We start from the raw sequence: 20283 nt of genomic DNA, 5'->3' as shown, positions 1-20283 counted from the left end.
AAAGCTGGAGAAGCACATGTCGAGACCACACAGAATATGAAAAGCTAAAGAGTGCACCGGTTTTGCATGTTTACGTGATAGCTTAGTAGCTTTGTCCACGTCATCGTTTTTTTTTTTACAAAAGAAACATCCTACTATATTGTTACATATCAATAATATGTATTCTTTTAACACACATGCTCCAATAAAAAAACAAGAAATGCATTCAGCTGTGTAGGCTCATCTCCATCTTTCACGTTATGGCTAAAATACTGACTAATGAATGAACCACCATATGATCAGTGTAATTTGCTTCATAATAATATCTTTGAAATCAAACATCTTGAGATATGAGTACAAACTGTTAGTCTTGTTACATTTAACTCAAATGTAACTTACCCATGTCATGTGATCTGCAAGTAGGTACACTGAGCACACAGGTCCAGCCAGGTTTCACCTAGCCTTGTTTCCTGGTGGAATAAGGGCAGAAGTGTCGTGTGAATGGCCGCCCCAGCTCGATAGGGGGCAGAGTGGTGAAACCTCTGCAGCATGGCGTCTCTGCGGCTCATCCTGTGACACGCTATTTACTGAGCATGCGCATCGAGTTCTTCCTTTTTCCAGTGCAGCGGAGTCAAGTCTCAGTCTTTGGCTCCGGGCTCCTTCTTAAGGAGACAAAAAGACTGCAAAATGGTTTGTAATCCGCCCCAATATGTGTCTACATGTGTACCTAAGACATCCGTTATGTGCTGTGTGGGGTCAGACATTTAAAAACATGCTGAGGATGTTCAGATGAAGATAGATTGAGTCCTGCTAATGCTTACCCCGCTCCACTTAAACGTGGCCTAATGGCTACGCTCACAAACTCAATGCTTACGTGTCCAGGTGGAATATTTTACTGTTATATTTTACTAAGCATGCGACCAGTGAGTCCCTAAGTTTACCTGCCCAGAATGTCCATTCCATATGGCTTCCTAATAGCCTGTTTGCTTGTCGTCAACCCGGCGTAGCATCTATGCTAACTCGTCGTTCACTTGCATTGGCCCATTGGCTAATGTTAGCCAGCGCTAACGGTGACAGTGACAGTCCAAAGTGCTGCAGCAACACAGTAAACTAACCTGAAGTTAGCATTTTAAACTGTATGTTTGCTCCCTGATGCTAAGTTGGTGCACTTCCTCTCGCAGGGTTTTGTTAAAGTGGTGAAGAACAAGGCCTACTTCAAGAGATACCAGGTCAAGTTCAGGAGGAGGAGAGGTAAGACTCCGTCTGACAGTCATGCTGCCTCTTGATGCTTTGATCATAGTTACATGATTGTGTGTCTGTGTGTGATTCTTCCAGAGGGAAAGACTGACTTCTTTGCTCGCAAGCGCCTGGTTGTACAAGATAAAAACAAGTACAACACACCCAAGTACCGCATGATTGTCCGCTTCTCTAACAGGGACGTCTGCTGCCAGGTGAGGACAGTTTATACCTGAAGGCACAGGGATCAGGTTTTACCCGATAATGACTTTAAAACTGACGAGACATATGAATATGGCCTACAATACATTAGGCTGAATCTGTGAAAGTCTAAATGACATTTTCTGACCATATAATGAATGCTGCAACATTTCTTCAATACAAGCTGCTTCAAAATGTATGGAGTAAAATAAATACACACTTGTGTACAGCAGTGTCGGTAGTAAATGCTTGTTCCAGTCCATATCAATGTGCTCCAAACTGACGATTGCATGTGATTGCATTGCAGATTGCCTATGCCAAGATCGAGGGTGACATGATCGTGTGTGCCGCCTACTCACACGAGCTGCCGAAATATGGGGTCACCGTTGGTTTGACCAACTACGCAGCGTCCTACTGCACTGGTCTGCTGCTGGCTCGTAGAGTACGTATACACTTGTTTCATATTCACTCCAAATCTGAGTATTAATGTTCAAAGGCCTTTTTGTTTCATCCAGGTCAACTTTTTCAAAATTGACTTAAGTTCTTGACTGTAATTGGGGTCATTGGGAAGTCAAGTAATTAGCCAAAGAGAGAAGTTTATCATTTGAAAGTTGTGGAAATTAAAAGTTGGCTGCGGGTTTAGGGGTTGATCTTGAATGAATTTCCTGTCCTCAGTTGCTGAACAAGTTCGGCCTGGATAAGGTTTACGAAGGCCAGGTGGAGGTGACAGGCGATGAGTTCAACGTGGAGAGCATTGATGGTCAGCCAGGCGCTTTCTCCTGCTACCTGGATGCTGGGCTCGCTAGAACCACCACAGGCAACAAGGTCTTCGGTGCCCTGAAGGGTGCTGTGGATGGAGGACTGTCCATCCCACACAGGTAACACGTCCCACTTCCTGACACGGCATGTTGTACTGGATGCTATGTGAGAATAGTTTAGGTTTAATTCCTAAAATACTTCATTTGGTTGGACTGATGCACGTTTTTCTTTTGAGACTCGTTGAATGCAATATGGCTGAAGTCCTAAAATGTCTGGAACCTAATTGAGTCCATATCTGTAAATTAGTTTGTTTTGAATTGGATATTGTTGGGACTAGACGTTTTTTTTATTTAGATATAATTGTATGGAAAAACTCGGGTGTAAATGATCACGATTCATTTAAACACTTGGAACAGAACAGAGCCATTATTGATTGATTTTCATACTATAAGGCAAAAAGTATTTTGTGAAAAGGGCTTATTTATGCAGCCTATCGATAGGATTATCTTTTCATGTTGATTTTGTGTTCTAAATTGCACTCAAGTGCACAAAATTAAGCGGGAGGAAAGTCACATAAATGAACTCATGGAAACCGGTGAGGTGATGTGATGTGATTTTAAGGCAGCTCACTCGGACTGCCTTGATTTTGAGCTATGGCTGGTTTAATCTACTCGCTTTTTTTTTAATATCCATGAAATATCTAAATATGGGCTTTCCCAAATTCACAGTAAATGCTTGAAGAGGCTTTGAATAGGCATCATATGAACAGATCCAACCCAGGTTGAATGCTTGAGCTCGGGTATTGAGTTGCTTGTCATGTAAAGAGGCCTGTGAATTCTCTATTCTCACCCCTCGCCCACCATCACGTGTTGTCTACTTGTTTACGTGTTTGCTACATCTGTGCAGTTTATAATGAATGAAATATCTGGTATTGTGCTTAAAACCCAAAGTTAGCATCTGATGTGTGACGACGTGGAAATGATTCTAAAACATGCTTTCACTCGGCTGTTTCAGAAGTGAATCAAATGCCAGTTGTTTGATTACAAAAATCCATATAGCGGAGTCCATTTCCAACTAGCATTAAAAAGAATACTGAATACATTGAAGTTTCAATGTGGTGTGACCGCCTGGCCTCGTGTGGAGGTAGACAACTCATATGGACACTAAATAGTCTGTACAGTTCACTTGCATTCATGGGGAAGCAAGAAAACAGCAGCCGACAGTTTGACAACCCACACGAACAACACGATGAGCTGTTGTGACGCGAAGCTGACTAGATAATGGCTGTGGAACACCACACACCAAAATGCAGTGCTTGTTTTCATAATGTAGCAACTACTCTGAATACTGTGATGTGAATGTTTCACTGGGAGTCACCTTTTTGTTTGTTTCCCCCCTCCCAGCACCAAGCGCTTCCCTGGTTATGACACAGAGAGCAAGGAGTTCAACGCCGAGGTTCACCGCAAGCACATCATGGGCGTCAACGTGTCCGAGTACATGAGCTACCTGATGGAGGAGGACGAGGACGCCTACAAGAAGCAGTTCTCCCGCTTCATCAAGAACGGAGTTGCCCCTGATTCGGCAAGTCCTCTTCATGCTTTAACGTGCCCGTGAACACTGTATGACACCACGTGGTAGATGGCGAGAAATGTGATATTTTGTCTCATGGCTTCAACCTATCAGTTAATAATTCCTTGTGAGAAAGTTGAGTCACGGTGTGATCACAGCCTTCACTCAGGAAAATAAAAGGCACTAAATGATTGATCTGGATTTCATCCAGTGCGTGTGATGATGCATCTTGTACCCATTTATTTCTTTTTAAAATATTGGATATTAAAACCAGCTGTAATTCAGCCATAGCCCTGGCTTCTTTTGTCCCAGTAGTTTATATTTATGACCTTAAGGCCGGTAAACATTTTACTCCCAGTGAAGTAATGAGGCTGCTCTTAAAATGTACTCGCGACTGATCCATCCACAAACGGGATCAGATTTCCCTCAAAGGATCTAATGGATTGAATGGCACTATTTAGGGTATTAGTGATTCTTGGGTCTTGGGCCAAAAGCTAAACAAGCTGCTGGGACAGGAAAGTAGCAGGAGTTAGTGATCATCCAAGTAGGAATTAGAAATTCTTGGTTCAAGATTTTGAAATCGTATGTATGCATCATATATGGGCTTGGTAATTGGAAAATGACTATATGATTAAAAAAAGTGAGTAAAATGAACACAATTTTGAAGCTACATGACAAATGTTTACTTGGATATGAAGCAAATTCTTTGGTCCTTCAGAATGTGAGTGAATGAATTGTAGTTGTGAATCAGATTGTGATGTGAACTTCCGAACATGAGTTTAACTGGTCACGTTTATTTTTTATTTTTTCTTCTTCCCCAGATTGAGGAAATGTACAAAAAGGCTCATGCTTCCATTCGTGAGAATCCAGTCCATGAAAAGAAGCCTCCCAAAGAAGTCAAGAAGAAGAGGTGGGAAACGTGTTCAAATATTATTTGTTTTTATTCTAAGGTATCAAACAAGTCTGTGAACTCTTGACTGTCCAGAGGGAATACTGCAACTAATGCACACGAGTATAGTACCATTTTTCATGCACGTTAGGCCTATATGTACAAAGACTTGAAACACTTAAAAAAAACATTTGCAATTGTGCTTGTTTTGTCGACCTAGGTGGAACCGTGCCAAGCTTTCTCTGGCCCAGAGGAAAGACCGCGTCGCCCAGAAGAAGGCCAGCTTCCTCCGGGCTCAGGAACAGGAGGAGGCAGATTAAGGTGTTGGGCTGCTCCATTCCACATGTGGCAATTTGTTCTAATAAATCTATCGAAAAAGAGTTGAATCCTCTTGTGTGCTTTTTCATAAAAATGTTGCTTTATTAGCAGTTTAGGGCTTTTTGATCCTTTTTGTTTCATAGAGAAGTCTTAATTAAACCACTTAATGGCAGTGTGGTTTATAGGTTTGTTGCCATGAAAATTATTTCTGCAAACAGACATTGACCTTTTAGACATGTCTGAGTGCACTCAAAGGTGAAGTCCTCACAATCTTGACTGCACCACAAAGGGTAAAAGCAAGCACACACAATGTTACGGTTAAGTCAAATTTATTGATTTGCCATAGTCATGATTTCCAAAAATTGGTGATTTGCTCCAGAATATTAAAGTTTACTCATGATGTAATATGAAAGTGAAATCCCTTTTTAGCCTGCTTCAGGAGAAAACTCTGTTCCACATCTCAAGGTGAATATATTCATATGTGAGGAGTCATTCCACTGTGAAAAGACGGTCCATGTTTAAAAAGTGACGGGACTCGACCATTGTGCCTCTGAACTCGTCTCTGTTAAGAGTCTTTAGTATGAGAGATTTTCTTCCATAGTAAAGTCTTGAGATTGTTAAGAATCAGTGAGTGCTCAATTTCCATCTGTTCAGCAGAACCTTTCAGTGCAATGCAAGCATACAGCTGCTTCTCAAGCTCCTCCCTCACATCAGATGGGGCGCCCCTCAGAATGTAGTCCTTCAGGGCCTCGCAGGCCTTGGCTAAATTTGGCCTGGTGACCTCGGGCGTGCAGCGGTGCTTGGTGAGGTCACAGGAAGTGAGGCAGTCTGCCCCGTAGAGACAATCCTCGTCCACATCGCAGCGTTGCTGTCTGATGTTTTCTTGGAAGATTGCTTCGGGAACAATGTACCGTGCGTCCATCACCTTCAGGTCATGGCGATCATTGTAGCCGAAGCTGCCGGCGCTCACGTCACACATTAGGAAGCTGCCGAAAGTGCCGTGGAAAACGTCCTCGACCAGTTCCAGCAGCCCGATGGAGATCTTGGCCTTGTGTGGCCAGGAGGGGGTGAACCACTGGTTCATGCTGCGGCGCAGTCCGGCGGGAATCCACACCTCGATGATCCATGGTAGGCTGATCCCGTACAGGGGAGAATGTGGCACCTTCTCCATCACATACAGGTCTCCACAGAAGCCCAGCAACTTGGGCGTGTGCTCTCTGTCTTGCAGGACTAATGCCAACAGGAACTCGTTGAGCTGCAGCAGAGCCCACGTGGAGCGAGCCTCTGGCAGCGAGATGTGGCCGTCTTTGTTGGCATCTGTAATAGACAATACTTGGGTTGCCAGGTCGGCAAGGTTGGTCTGATCCCCCACTTTGGCCTGGAAAGCAAAACAGTTTTAAGACAAACTAGATCTTTTAAGTCGGATTCAATGCTAGGTTTGATTTCATCAAGTGTTTAAAGCTGCAGTTGATAACTTAAAAATAACATTTGTCATATTTGCTTTAACTGTTGATGTATCTCAATTGTAGTCTGAGAGACATCATAGAGTAGGTCAGAAAAATCAAGTACCACTTCCTGCTCTTAGTGCTCATAATGGCATTTGCGAGATTCCGCCACGCCCCCAAAAAACGATCACAGCCAGGAGGAGTATCGGACGCAGCCAATCAAACTGGCAGCGCTGATCAAATATGAATCAAGATTCGGTTACTCTATTACCTGTTCCTCTATTGCCGCCATGCTGAAAACAATTGGATCAAAATGTATTTTTCCGGTTTACACTAAAATACATTTCTAAAAAGAGAGGAATTTATGCAGTAACATAAGTTTGATTCATATTTGAACATCATTGCCAGTTTGATCGGAGTTTCCCTTCGCGAGCAGTGATTAACAGCTGCGTGAGAGACTCCTCAGCTTTGATTGGTTGTTTTTCTTTGGCTGTGGGGAAGTATTTCAAATGCCTCACAGATTATGTCTCATGTATCGTTGGAATATAGTGACAGTTTGAGCAACTATGACAAAAAGTTATTTTTACACCAATGACGAGGCTGCCTGACCTTTAGGTGGTTGAGGATCATCTCTCTGAACTTTTCCACCGAGGTCCCCTTGGTGGGCTTGTTGAAGGCAGCAGCCTCCTTCCTGGGCTCCATCTCACTTCCCAAATCATAATGAGGAGGCTCCTCCATCTGGCACTTAATGACTCCCTCCAGGTCTCCCCAGCTCCCAGAGTACACCTAAAATCAAACAGCATAGGCCTAAGATCCAGCTGGATTCACTTCAAGCAAACTGGAGAGGAGAATCGAAAGGACTGACCTGGCTTTTGGGCTTGGCAGTGAAGCATTTCCCCAGGTAAAGAGTGTCCTTCTCACAAAGGCTGCTGCAGGCCGAGCCGTCAATGACTCCTTTCCTGTATTTGTCACACTGAAGAACAAAAATGGAAACATTTGGTAAACTGCACAAAGAGAACTGGAATAAAAACACCAGGAGGCAAGAATGTAGGACATACAGTATGTAGTACGCAATGTCTGGTTGGGTATGCATACTCACTATTGAATTCTTGCATTCATGGCCACGGCACAGCTCTGTGTAGGAGGAGTACTCTACATACACAATCCAGCTCCCCACAAACACTGCCAGCCAGGAAAAGAACAGGTACTTCATATGTAGGTAGGAGAATTTGGCCTGTTGGAAACACATTTTAAAGATTATATTAAAGATTAGACACATAAAAAGCTTGAAAATTAATTCAATGAAGTCATCAGCATTCGAAATGGAATACGACATCCCGTTCTTGCTCATTAAATCATCTGCAGTGTGGCTGTTTCAGTGCATTAAACTGGCGGTGATCTGAGGCCAACCTGATAAAATGGATTTTTCAGATGACATACATGGAGATTAATGACAGGATGAGAGACATGCTTGTTGTTCAAGGGCGGTTCATCAGGCCCATCTTTCATGTGGAGAGCACAGTGTGTCCTTATACCATTAAATTAGTCATTTCTTCCCACTAAGCAGTGGTATTAGCCTGAATATTCTTAGAAGCTATGTTAAGTCTGGACAATACAGGACGGGGACATAACAGCAACACTTTTGAGAATATTGACATATAATATCCTTATAAAGTTGACTTATTATTGAGCACACATGAGCACACGTTGTCTTCGGCCACCAATGTAAGCCCTATATTCACTTGTTTTAGCTCCGTTTTTTACGGAGGCCCTTAAGGCAAATGAGAAAATAAAATCGGTCACATCTTTTGAATGTTTTTCTCTCCCGTGTCTATGACTTAGAAAAAGGTGAAAAAAACTGTTTGTCAAGATCATTTTGGAACTTTCTTCATCACGTCGTAGTGTTTATTGCTGTAATACTCATTCTGGCCACAAGAGGCATTTATCGAACATTAAAATGCTAAAAAGACTCATTATTATTTTCTGATATCACAATGCTCATCTGACATCAAAGGACATCCTGACTTTTTGCAAACTGGCTTGGGGTGTGCACGGCCATCGACCACGCATCAGTGACATCGCTGAGGTCAGGTCAGGCGGCAACCTCTGGTGCTGAAAAGTGAAACCAATTCTGAAATGCCTTAAACTTATATTCTCACTGCTGACCATCAGGGGGCGACTCATCTGCTTACAAAAAGATGTGTAATTGCATGCAAGTACTACTTCTCTCTTGATTTATTATCTCAGTAAACATTGTAAACATGAATTTATGGTCTCATCCACACTGCACACAAAAAACAATATTTTTCATAAAAGGACACCAACTTGCATTTCCTGACAAAGTAGAGCACTTTGACTGGCATAACATCCTTATATATGGAATGGAAATGATGTGCTCAGTACGTGCTCTGTCAACCTAACAAAAAAACAGCAATCTTTTCATTTCTGTTTACAATAAAGCAAATTGGCCTGAAAGTTTGGGAATAGACCGGTGAGTGGAATATAAATGAGCTCCAAACTAAGTTGTATCACAGAGTACATCATTAATGCATTTGCCTCTAAAATAGGTGCTCAGTAATTAACAGTAAATGGTGTTTGTGGTCTGGCTCAGCGACAGTGGAACATTTAGCTCGACTCCAGCCTCATTACCTCGCCTTTTGATTTTCATTCTAATCCCCCAGCTGATAAATACAGTCTGCTTAGATCAATACTGGCAGTCCTCCAATTGGAGAACATGAGTTTTTAGCAGTCCTACAAATGAATGATTAATGATTCTTGCACTTGACAGTGATGGACTCCCTCTGCTTCCACCGTCTGCCCCTTTCAGATCCAATTGTCTTTATTGGGATAGCTCTATCTTTGTCCGCCCCCTTCAGCCGTTTCCTCCTGTAACACAGAAAGCTGTGCTTCTTCTTCCTCTGGGATCTTTCTGACCCAACTTTACAGTTTAACAGAAAATAGCTTGCTCTTTTCCCATACACTCACACATTTGGAAAATGGGCACATTTAGAAGTGCAAGATGTGATGTTCATTTCAGTATTGACAAAGAGATTACATTTGTATCTGTCCTTAATGGATCTCCACATCAATTTTCTGCTTTTTGCCCCATGGATTATACAGAAATCAAGCTTTTAGAAAGCCTCTAGTGTCACTATGATCTAATGTCTCTCCATGCAGTGGTTTTTAATCTCATGTTATCCTCCTGTATCGAGGAGAAAGCATGTCAGTATATTTTTCTGCCGATTGCCCCCACCCAGGGCATGCAGTAGTTCCCAGTGGGGACATCAGTTAGGCATGGGATGATTTGACAATTTCATTTTAGGATTATCCTGGCCAAAATAAACCACAAAAATGCTTAAACCTCTAAACATGTCAGCAAAACGTACTGAAATCACATTACATTTAGTTAAGAAACATCACTTTTTTTGTGTGTGAAAATAATAATCAAATAATCTTAAATACAATTACCATAAATCATAAGGTCTCCCTGTATAAATAAAGCATACATTAAAAAATATATTTTTGAATCCTGTATTTAAAAGAATAATCAGACTCTATTTTTCACTTGTCTGCTACAATAATATTATATTGATAATGGAATTTCACCACGATCAACTTATTGTGAGTGTTTTTTTTATTGCAATCCATGATACAATCCTTTATCCTCCAATACCTAATCAAGGTCACATTTTATTTATTATTTCTTTAATATTTCTGATAATTTTACAATGTGAGGGGTTAACAGCCTGTAGTTACACAGGATTGTATTTTTAGGCTTAATCAGATCATTTTAAGATAAAATAACTTCAAACAAGCATTAATTTATTTATATTTGGCCACTTGGGGGCAGCGCCACATGCTGTAAACACAATGACATGTTCTCGCCATATAAAGTTGGTGTACCAATTTCCACATCTAGCAGATGGAACAACATTTGGAGTCATATCATATCAAAATACTCCACAGGCTATTTTGAGATGCACTGGAGTGATTTTAACTCATTTCTATAATCACGAGTACAGTCATAATTACTGCAGACATCTTTGATTCTGCTCACACCTCCTGTGTGTTTTCTAGTTTTAGGTCTTAATTTAATATTTGCACACTTCAAACATACTGCTTTACAGTCTCCTCAATATGTTTGAATTGAATTGTCAATTTTATTTGTTGTTAATAAAATATGTCCAAATGACAGATGCCGATAATGCGCCTACAAACACAAATCATCTCACAAACACAAATTGTAAATGATCAGATTATCAGTGACAAGCTATTTAACTCATGCTATATAAATGTGATTTCTGCTGCTTTATTTATTGATCAGTTTACATACAAAGCAGACCATGCAGGCGGACAGCAAATGTAACAGCAGTGACCACACAAGTGCTGCCAGTACCTCATATTGATTTTCCGTACGTGAAATGCATCAACAGCAAAAGCATTTTGGAAATAACACTCTATGGGGGGAAACAAATGTATGGTTGGCCTTTTTCTAATCGATAATTTTGTGGCTTTCATTTCAACCTGGCCAATGCATTTCTATCTCCGGGATTATGTATTGACCCTTTGTGAAGGGAGAGAGTTACACAAACATGGCTAATGAGGTGATATTGATTGTGGCTGCTGTGACAGCTATTAATTAGAGACTGACTGGGAACTGTGGCCATGTGCTGAGGTGGGTGGAAAGAAACGGTCTGCCTTGATCTGGTTGAACTCCCTCCTGGTCTACCACCCACCCGCAGACCTGTTAGAGAGTCTGAGTGTTCAAAGCATTTTAACCCTTTCACGTTCTCTCACAAATAAAGAAACAAGTTCCGCACCGGATACTGACGTCGAACTGCTGAGGCAGGGAGGAGATTAAAGCTGATCAGGAGTAGCGCACATTTCTGTTCTGACACTTGGTTTTTGCAGCCTGCACACATTCATCCATTATGTATGATTATAAAGCTATTCCTCAGAGGTTGCCGGTTAATGGGCTGCTGTGCAGAGCTGAGAAAGATGTGGAAACAGAGAAGCAAAAGATGGACGGGGCCGAAGGAGTGAATAACACTGTATATCTGCGCCTGATAACACAGACTATATATACATATTTGTATATATGTATATTTCAAACAAGTCATTCAGTATTTGCATAAAATGTTGAAGACAAGGAACGCCTTAGAGTGTTATGCTCCAGTAGCAGTCCAGCATGCCTCTCCACTTGTCACAGACTCTCTAGAGGAAGAAAAGGATGCCATGCTGTACAGACACTACAGACACTACAGAGATCTGACTCATCACAGTGCAGACAGCAGGCAACACACACACACACACACACACACACACACACACACACACACACACACACACACACACACACACCACCTCCTCCACCCACACCCACGCACGCACACACATTTCTATGCTGACTCAATACTGCGACATTAACACATGTGAACATTACTTTATCAGCAGGTGTTCTGTCCGTCATGATGAATGCGATGACTGCACTCCCTGTCTGGGGAGACGGATGGGGAGACCCCCCCCCCCCCCCTCCCATATGCGTACCAACAAGTGGGATATCTGCTCTTCGGCCATTGTCATCTTGGAATTTACACCCTAAAGCATCATGGTCTATTTGACTCTAAATGGAGCTTAATTTACTAAATGAACATCATGTTGTATTGAATAAGACTGGAAATAGATATTGACGCCATTAAAGCATGTTTACAATGTTTACTGAGATAATAAATTAAGGGAGAAGTTGAGTCATTTTCTCATTGACCTCCATGCAATCAGACTTCTTTTGCAACCAGAAGAGTCGCCCCCTAGTGGTGAGCAGACCGTTTGCTCGCTCATCTGGTCTGGTTCAGCATCATCTCAGCGTATAAAGACCGGGATGTATTTCTAAAGCCTCCAAATCATTGCTGAGATTAGCCCATTTGGATTTTGTCCAAATCTTCTGCTTTCTCTCTCTCGTCTCTGCGATGTGGAATTAAAATGCAGAAGAGGTTCTAACAGGGCCAACAAAATGTCAAAATCATGCAGTTTGTGCAACACTCACTCAAAGAGGAGCTTGGCATCATCATAGCTTTTTAAAACATTCAATGATGAAATGCTCTTCTTTGGGGACATTTTTGGGGGATTTGTATTCATATTTTATATGAAATCATATGATGTTGTTAAATATATGTTACTCTAACCCTAATCCTATAAACATGTAAAACATACAAGGAATACTAATTGGTGTAAACAAGAATAATCTAATGCAGGAAACCATCATCAAATCAAAAATATCTTCACAAACATTACTCTCAAAAGGTTCAAAGATCACTTAAAAACATGAACTCACCACCTTCAAGCTCTGTCCTGTAGTTGCAGATTGATGGATGTCATGATAGTATTGGTTGAAATGGGTTGACACTATCTGATGTAAGCATGGTTTTCCAGGAAGAAAACATGTAAAAATACAAAGAAATAGATTTTTTTGGCAGATATTGTTAAATAGCTGCATAATATGACCAGAGAGGTCATCTAAAAGGGTTGAAGAGACATGTTTAGCTTGAATGTAATCTGGAAAAAAACATCTGTCATTTAAAGGGAAGTTACATTTCATTTGCATATTGTGTGAAGCAAAAATAGAGTACTGGAGGAAATGTGTGCCTGCCTCCTTCACAGTGCTCCTCCCCCCAGATAATGTGAGACTGTAATTTAGGACCCCTGGCAAACATGAACTCAATTAGTAGCTCCATCGATTAAAACGGCATCAGCAGATTTGGCAGCTGTTGACTGGGATCCTCCAGAACCCAAATACATTTTTTAAAAAGCATTCATTAAAACAGAAAACAATGATATGAATGAATTAGGAATACATTGATTCACATCTTCATGAAATATTGGAATGATAGAAAAAAAAGCACCAAGATATTACAAGGACTACATCTGGGGTCTGTGGGTTAAACTATAGAAGATTACAATAATATTCAAATAATATCAGGACATCCATCCATCAATCTATCTGCAACTTTGGTTCTGCACAGAGCTGCAGAAGGTCATGAGCTCAGCTTTTCAACGATCAAATCAAACGTTATGTCCCGCCTGTTTCACTGGAAATATGTCACCATAGAAGATAGATAGAAATATCCTTTCAGCTCCACTTCCACGTTACAAAAATCTGTCTCAATAGGTGTCACTACACAGCATCAGATCACGCATTAAACTAAAGCTTCCATTTGGCACTTTTACACACTTTGCCTTAAAACTGTGCATTTGAACTCTGCAGTATGATATGAAGACATAAGAGACACAAATGATCTATGTATCGCCTGTGAAGCATGGAACCTGTGAGCAGGAAACTTTTGCTGTGTGCTTTTGTAATGTCTGTACTTGTAAAATATAAAAATAAAAAAAACAACAAACTGAATCTGAGGACTAAAAAAGACGATAATTTCCAGCCTGCGGGACTATTGTATTACAGTGGAAATAGCTTCTCTCCAAGGATCACTGAGTGACACTGCTTAAGTTGTCACTGGAAGGCTGAGGTGGCCTAGAAAACGGAGCGATGCTGGTGGCTGTCCCTGGAGACTGGCTGTTTCCTCCTCTGTTCACTGCACTTGGCAGTTTTTGTCTCTAACATGCAAAGGGTCAGGAAGCACACGGCAGCAGCTGAGAGGAGGCTGAGCTCAACCGAAATTAGCACATGATATGCAAACGTCCGGAAAGTCTCGAAGACCAATGCAATTGGCAAACAATTCAGTCAGAATAGTCTGGTGGCACAGCCGCGGGGAGACACTTTGAACACTTCAGTCAGCCAAGTTGACTTTCTGTCTGCCAAGTTGACTCTCTGTCAGAGATCTAACTCTGTGGATCATAAATGTGAGACCTCCACATGCCCTTGAGGGCCTTCCCTGGCAGCAGAGTTTAATTTTAGGAATGCCACTGTGGACTTATCTCAAAACGTGTTGCATATTGTTCAACAGCTTCCTATGTGGGGACAACCAGGGCAGCAGCACTGTGTCTCACCCCGGTCTGGGATTTGAAACAGTGAATCCAATGCTGAAGCATCTCTCCCTCACTAAAGAAACTGATTGCTGATTCAATGCAAGGTGATAATAAAGTTTGCAGCCTCGGGAACAGCCTCGTGACTGTGGACTACCAGCTCGCTGTATCATGGACGTGGTTGCTACAGCAACGAGGAGGATCAGGAGGATGGTTGAGCCGTCGAGCATCAAGTGATTTTATGATTCAGTCTGAGATCCACACAGCAATGTCTGCAAATTACCACCAAAACATAAGCAATGTGAAGGTCGAATGATAACAGGCTGTCATAGTAACGAGTCGCATCGACGCGTGCATCCACCGGCGCCGCCAGACAGGCTACAGCTGACACACACGCACACACACACACAGCGTAGAGGTAGATTCCCTGCTGGACGCCGGAGCGAGAAGGGATTTCCCAGAAGCCTACCTGGATGTGCGGAGGCTTTCTGAAGAACCCCCATGGAAACAGACCTCTTGCCATGGCAGATGAAGAACATCTCACAGAAGACGTTGAAGGGAGAAATTCGGCGCAGACTTCACGCGGCAGCAGGCAACGCCTCTCGGACTAACCCTGGCCATTTCCCCCGAATATAACACATCACTAATTCTGTCGGCAGCGCCGTGAACGTGCGTTTGGATGCGGCGACGCGCGGCAGCAGACTGAGCTGCGCCGTCGACTGCAGCGAAGTGAGGCTCATATTGGCCATGATCACTTCTGGGGCGTTTTGACCAATTACAGCTGGATGGTAACAGTAACCATGTAACAGTCATATTATAATACAGCCGATAGCCATATATTATATGGTATGCTTGGGCTTCTCTGATAACTATCTTGAGCCTTTAAGTGAAGTTTGTTTTCTTTGTTTCTTTGTTTAGGTGGAATACACACTTAATTACTTTTATTTCTATTTCTAATTTTCTAATTCTAAAAAGTGTGGGAGAACCACATGGGCTTATCATTTATGTTTAGATATATTTTATTAATTTATTTTCCTACCTCCCTACCATAGATAACCAGAAACCCACATGTACATTAAAATCACATCCTAACATAATAAACCTCTGCACGTTGCTTCACAGGGCGTCTTCGACGTTGGTATTCTATAAAAATGAAGATAATATTTTTTACATTCCTATTCTGACATCCTGCAGTACAACAGGGCAGTTTGTTTCCTGAAGATGTCGCCTATTTGAATTTGTTTCTGCCAGAGCAAAACTGTTTTGACATACGTGACATCCGCTCCAGATGGGTCAATAGAGGCTAAGTCCCGCCTCTTCCGCTGGACAGCCATGGGACCTTATGGTGGAATTAAGCATTATGATGTTGGTCAATTAAAAAGATAATTTTACACATCAAGAAACTCTCATTTTGTAACTGTATAAGACATAAAAATATATAATTAGAAAGACTCCGCACCCAAAAGTCGCATGAGTTATGTCTCTCTCTGAAGCTACAACAACTGTGTTTTTGGTACCAGGATGTAACGTTATTCACACTAACAACAGGTCTCTCTGTGTGTTTGGTACCAGGATGTAACGTTACTCACACTAACAACAGGTCTCTCTGTGTGTTCGGTACCAGGATGTAACGTTATTCACACTAACAACTGTTATGGGAATTTTGGATGTTTGTAATTTATAATCAGAATCTTAGTCAGGTCAAACATTGATCCGCATCTCCTCTTCTCAACTGTTATGCTATGACTAAAATGAATGCCTGTGTGTAGGTGATAAGAGCATGAGTGCCACAGAACATAAGATAATTTAAGAGGACATTATGACATCTGTGTTCTGTACATCTTGCCTTTGTCTGTACATCTTGTCTTTGTAAGATAGGACATGAACCGTCTTTTGTCTACAGTAAGATTCCTCCTCCTTAAAAAGGGAGATTGCTGTTAGACTCAGGGTCGTTCCTGCTGACTCTGAACCTTTGCATCAGAAGGCAGGAGTGAACATTATTTTCCTCTGCAGACGAAAATACTTTGTTGAATAAACCTCGGAGAAAAAGCTGATCCTGGTTGTTGATCTTTATTGGGCAGATTCATTTTTCCACAACACAACAGGTCTCTCTGTGTGTTCGGTACCAGGATGTAACGTTACTATAACAACAGGTCTCTCTGTGTGTTCGGTACCAGGATGTAACGTTACTTTAACAACAGGTCTCTCTGTGTGTTGGGTACCAGGATGTAACGTTACTATAACAACAGGTCTCTCTGTGTGTTGGGTACCAGGATGTAACGTTACTATAACAACAGGTCTCTCTGTGTGTTGGGTACCAGGATGTAACATTACTCACACTAACAACAGGTCTCGTTCCTTCTTTCTCTTCCCGGCTGATGAAAAGAGTTGCTGGATAAAACACATCAGCTAAGATAACATTACATTAGTGATGGGACGTAGCAAAGTTAGCTAGCTAGCTAGCAAACCAAGCCAATGGCTGTGTTGGTGATGTACAGCAAACTGAGACTTTCCTGATTTGATAACATATATTTTAAATTGATACACATCATATGTGTGATGCATAGCATGATTCCAACAGAATCAAAAACATATTTGTACATATATTTGTTCTACAATAAGGTTCCAGGAACATCAAGGGGCACGACTTGCATGGTCTGGGTAAATACTTGAATGACCACAGGGTGGTCACATTGTCACATAAAGCCATCGTCTCTCAGACCATTAGCTCTTCAACTCGCGTGTTCCGTCACTGCTCTGGTGTGTTTTCAGCGTTATTTCTTCACTCATAGAGACAATAGAGAATTATCAGCACCCTGGCAGACAAAGTTAGCAACTGATGGAGCATTTAGTAGCTAAAGAGACAGATATTTCCTTCAGGAGGTGGAGGAGGCCAAAGAAGAGCTTAAAAGTAGAGTGAATATTGGACTTACTTACTTCATGTAGTGGCCAGAAACACAACTTTTAATGGATGCTGATGTTGCTCTTTATCTGCTAATCAGCATATCATTCAGCACCAACTTTATGGTTAAATGCTGTATGCCATACATAAAGAGTTAAGGGTCTTATTAAGTGTGACCACAGTTAGTCTAAGATAAAAATGTAATAAAGCATTATGTAAAGATGTAAGTCAGAGTAGAAAGACGCTGAATTCTGAAGAGATAGTTGCACCGAAAAGCAAGCTTATAGATCTACAGGGAACTTTAACATTTTGCAAATTGCAGAAAAATTGGCCTCCGGGAAGATTTGCAATGCCTTGATGGTTTTAAGCACAGAAAAACAAAACGGAACGTCAGACTGTCTCAGTCTCATTGGGAGATGAGGCAGATCTCCTGAGGCTGGCTTCGGGGAGAAGTCTCACAGCTCAGAGGGAAAGCTTGTTTCAGGAGAAGGATGCAGAATAAGAAGCTGTCAGCTCCGTTAACTCGATGGGATCATGAATCACATCAGCCATGTTTGATTTATATTGTATTATTCATCACATTTTATAGAGTTTAGACTGTACTAAATGCACATGTTTTCATCTGTCATTGACAATAGTGGGGAAGCGGAGAGAACAGGTGCTCTGTGCTCAGATGGAGATTTTTATATTAATGTCACACATGGAAAAGCGTAAATATCACATCTACCAGAAATGTGTTAGCTAAAATTCTTGCCCAATATATTTGATCTGTTGATTCTGCGGGGGGATGTGAGATCTCTTGCTGGCATGAACAGATAAGAGACTGTTAAGACTTCATCTCCTGGGAATGCACCAGCAAAAATGTAATGGGCACTCAGATATACAGCACATTAGTATTTGAGGCATGTGCATTATCATCCATCAAAACAGACAGAAAGTCTAACTTTCCCTGATTGCATGTCATGAAAAATGTGTTGACAGATGCAATGATGTGTCTTTCCAGTTGGATATGACAGGATGGATTTGCAGAGGACTAAAGAATGCAGACGAGCTGGGATAGCTGCATCGCTAAATTCTTTATAGAGAAGACATTAGAAAAGACAGAAACAAAGCTGGCATCAGTGCCTGCTATATTGGATTTGCTGGAAGAGTTTGGAGGAGAGTTATATGAGCCCAGAGGACAGAAACTGGATGCACATACGGTATTTCCTGTGATTATGTAATGTTGATTACCTTGAGGCACTTTGAGTGGGCAGATAAAAAATCTATTTCCATATAAGAACAAACAAACAACAACCTTGCTGATGCCGAGAGGAAGGCAGCAGTGTCACCGCCGGAGCAGTGCACAGGGAAATACTGAGATAGATGGGCTTCACAAGTACAGATGATTATGTACTCTGACTAATATACTGAAGGCCTTCTCCACCAACATAACCTTTCAGATTAATCAACGCTGGAAAACAAGCACAGAGATTTCCCTGCTTTAATTCTGTTTGCCTTTCATTAACAGCAATATTCCCTGTTTAGTTTGCGGCCCACACCTCCTCGTTCCCTGAACATGCATCACAAGACAGGGAAAAGTCGAGGTAATGAATGGCTTTCAACATTCGGAACCATTTGGAACCATTTAGAACCATTTGGAACCATTTGGAACGGTGCTGCGATTAAAGGTGTATTCACAGAGATCAGAGGAGGATTGTGATGTGTGAAGTTAAAAGTGGATGTTAAAACTGAAAATGAACAAGAATGAAATATTGCTATATTGAACCCGCTTTGTTGAGAGACAGGGGGAGGGAGCAGACGAACTCATGCAAAATGACTGTGATGTTAGCCTTCCCCCTCATGGTGACACTCCAGTATTGCAATTTTACAGGTGTATCCAGCTTTCTTAAGTCAGTCTGGATATAGAAGACATGGATGTTCAGAAAGTGTAAGTTCATGAGCTGGAGGGATGCACGAGGCATCGTGCTGCCAGTTCTCACTGGAAGCGAGGCTAGGAGACGTCCTGCCACGCCTTTTAAAGAGTACATCTGGTGACTTTCTATATTTAGATAAGGAGTGTCTGTTTATACAAAGAATTATATTTCTTATTAAGACTCTTGGCTAGAGCTCGATTGTTGTAACAACACATGAATGAGCTGCATTGTTACACTGGCTGTCAGCAGAAATTATATAACATTCATAACCATTTCTATTAGTGTGTAATCGCCTGAAATGATTAACCGTTACTTGCTGTCTGACTTCCATTGATCACATAAGTTTGTGTGATTATAAGGATGGCCTCTGAGTGAGGCGGAGTTGGTTGAAAACTGCAACCACACCGTTTAATGCCACTAAAACCTCCACACTCTCTCTTTAATCCCACATACACTGTCCTGCTGCTGTGAATGATCACTAGCTCATCAAATGTGTATTAATCCACAGGTGAAAATAGTCCCTAATAAATGTACACTTCCTGCTGTTTGAGTAATGTTGCTAAGAAAAACTACATTTGTGTCAGCTATTTTATGAACTTATTGTATTGTTATACACCCTTATATTGTATATATAAATATAAAACCAATTTCTTGGGAAAGGGCTAAATTGGCAATAGGACTTGTGACAGTAAACTAAACATTGTGTTGACAGACTAATTTGCATACACTGACACTGACAGTAAATATGCTGCTCCCAGTCTAACATAACATTGGTGCTTTGGGAAAGCCTTCCTGACAGATGGTTTCAGGCATTCAGTGTTCTGCAGTCTGGGGAAGATTTAATGATTTATAGAGTTCCCATAAAATATTTTACACACATTGCATTTAGTTATGGGACGGTAATATGCCGTCCTCACTAAATGTACGAAACAGATGGCATGCTTGACTTTGAGCGTGTGTTACATAATTGTGATGACTAATGTTTTCATGGTGTGACATTAAAATGTTAGACTGACCCTTTTATGTCCCACTCTCCTCCCTCTAATGTGATGGATTCTGGAGACCACACTTTGTGACAAGTTGAGCTGTTGA

The 20283-nt window shown here is 41.4% G+C and overlaps 2 protein-coding genes across 3 annotated transcripts; one reads left to right on the top strand and one right to left on the bottom strand.

Annotated features, from left to right (window-relative positions):
- The first annotated feature begins 486 nt into the window (after window positions 1-486).
- Window positions 487-5013, top strand: LOC311014949 (large ribosomal subunit protein uL18). The gene is made up of 8 exons (XM_084011912.1): window positions 487-669; window positions 1161-1230; window positions 1315-1430; window positions 1724-1858; window positions 2092-2294; window positions 3579-3756; window positions 4566-4654; window positions 4854-5013. Exons 1-8 carry the CDS (start codon window positions 667-669, stop codon window positions 4951-4953), a joined length of 894 nt encoding a protein of 297 aa, XP_083868038.1. The 5' UTR covers window positions 487-666; the 3' UTR covers window positions 4954-5013.
- Window positions 5014-5153: 140 nt separating this feature from the next.
- Window positions 5154-15078, bottom strand: LOC311014948 (divergent protein kinase domain 1A-like). Of its 2 annotated transcripts, none has more exons than XM_084011911.1 (5): window positions 14843-15078; window positions 7496-7630; window positions 7262-7369; window positions 7006-7182; window positions 5154-6329 (listed from the first exon to the last, which is right to left on the bottom strand). In XM_084011911.1, exons 1-5 carry the CDS (start codon window positions 14894-14896, stop codon window positions 5517-5519), a joined length of 1287 nt encoding a protein of 428 aa, XP_083868037.1. In that variant the 5' UTR covers window positions 14897-15078; the 3' UTR covers window positions 5154-5516. The 2 variants fall into 2 exon arrangements, with proteins under 2 accessions (XP_083868037.1, XP_083868036.1); XM_084011910.1 differs by lacking the exon at window positions 14843-15078 and adding an exon at window positions 12728-12902.
- Between the last annotated feature and the right edge of the window lie 5205 nt (window positions 15079-20283).

The sequence above is a fragment of the Eutrigla gurnardus genome (assembly GCF_963514095.1).
Source record: "Eutrigla gurnardus genome assembly, chromosome: 6".
NCBI classification, from domain to species: domain Eukaryota; kingdom Metazoa; phylum Chordata; class Actinopteri; order Perciformes; family Triglidae; genus Eutrigla; species Eutrigla gurnardus.
The sequence above is the reverse complement of the archived record's forward strand: the minus strand, read 5'-3'. Positions and strand labels throughout refer to the sequence as shown.

Excerpts from the sequence above, each read along its gene's own strand:
- LOC311014949 (XM_084011912.1), top strand. Across the intron at positions 1,431-1,723 it reads ACAGGGACGTCTGCTGCCAG|ATTGCCTATGCCAAGATCGA; the intron begins GTGAGGACAGTT and ends ATTGCATTGCAG. Across the intron at positions 1,859-2,091 it reads GTCTGCTGCTGGCTCGTAGA|TTGCTGAACAAGTTCGGCCT; the intron begins GTACGTATACAC and ends TCCTGTCCTCAG.
- LOC311014948 (XM_084011910.1), bottom strand. The coding sequence starts at position 12,889 with ATGCAGCTATTTAACAATATCTGCCAAAAAAATCTATTTCTTTGTATT. Across the intron at positions 7,631-12,727 it reads CAGGACAGAGCTTGAAGGTG|GCCAAATTCTCCTACCTACA; the intron begins GTGAGTTCATGT and ends TGTTTCCAACAG. Across the intron at positions 7,370-7,495 it reads ATGAATGCAAGAATTCAATA|TGTGACAAATACAGGAAAGG; the intron begins GTGAGTATGCAT and ends TTTGTTCTTCAG.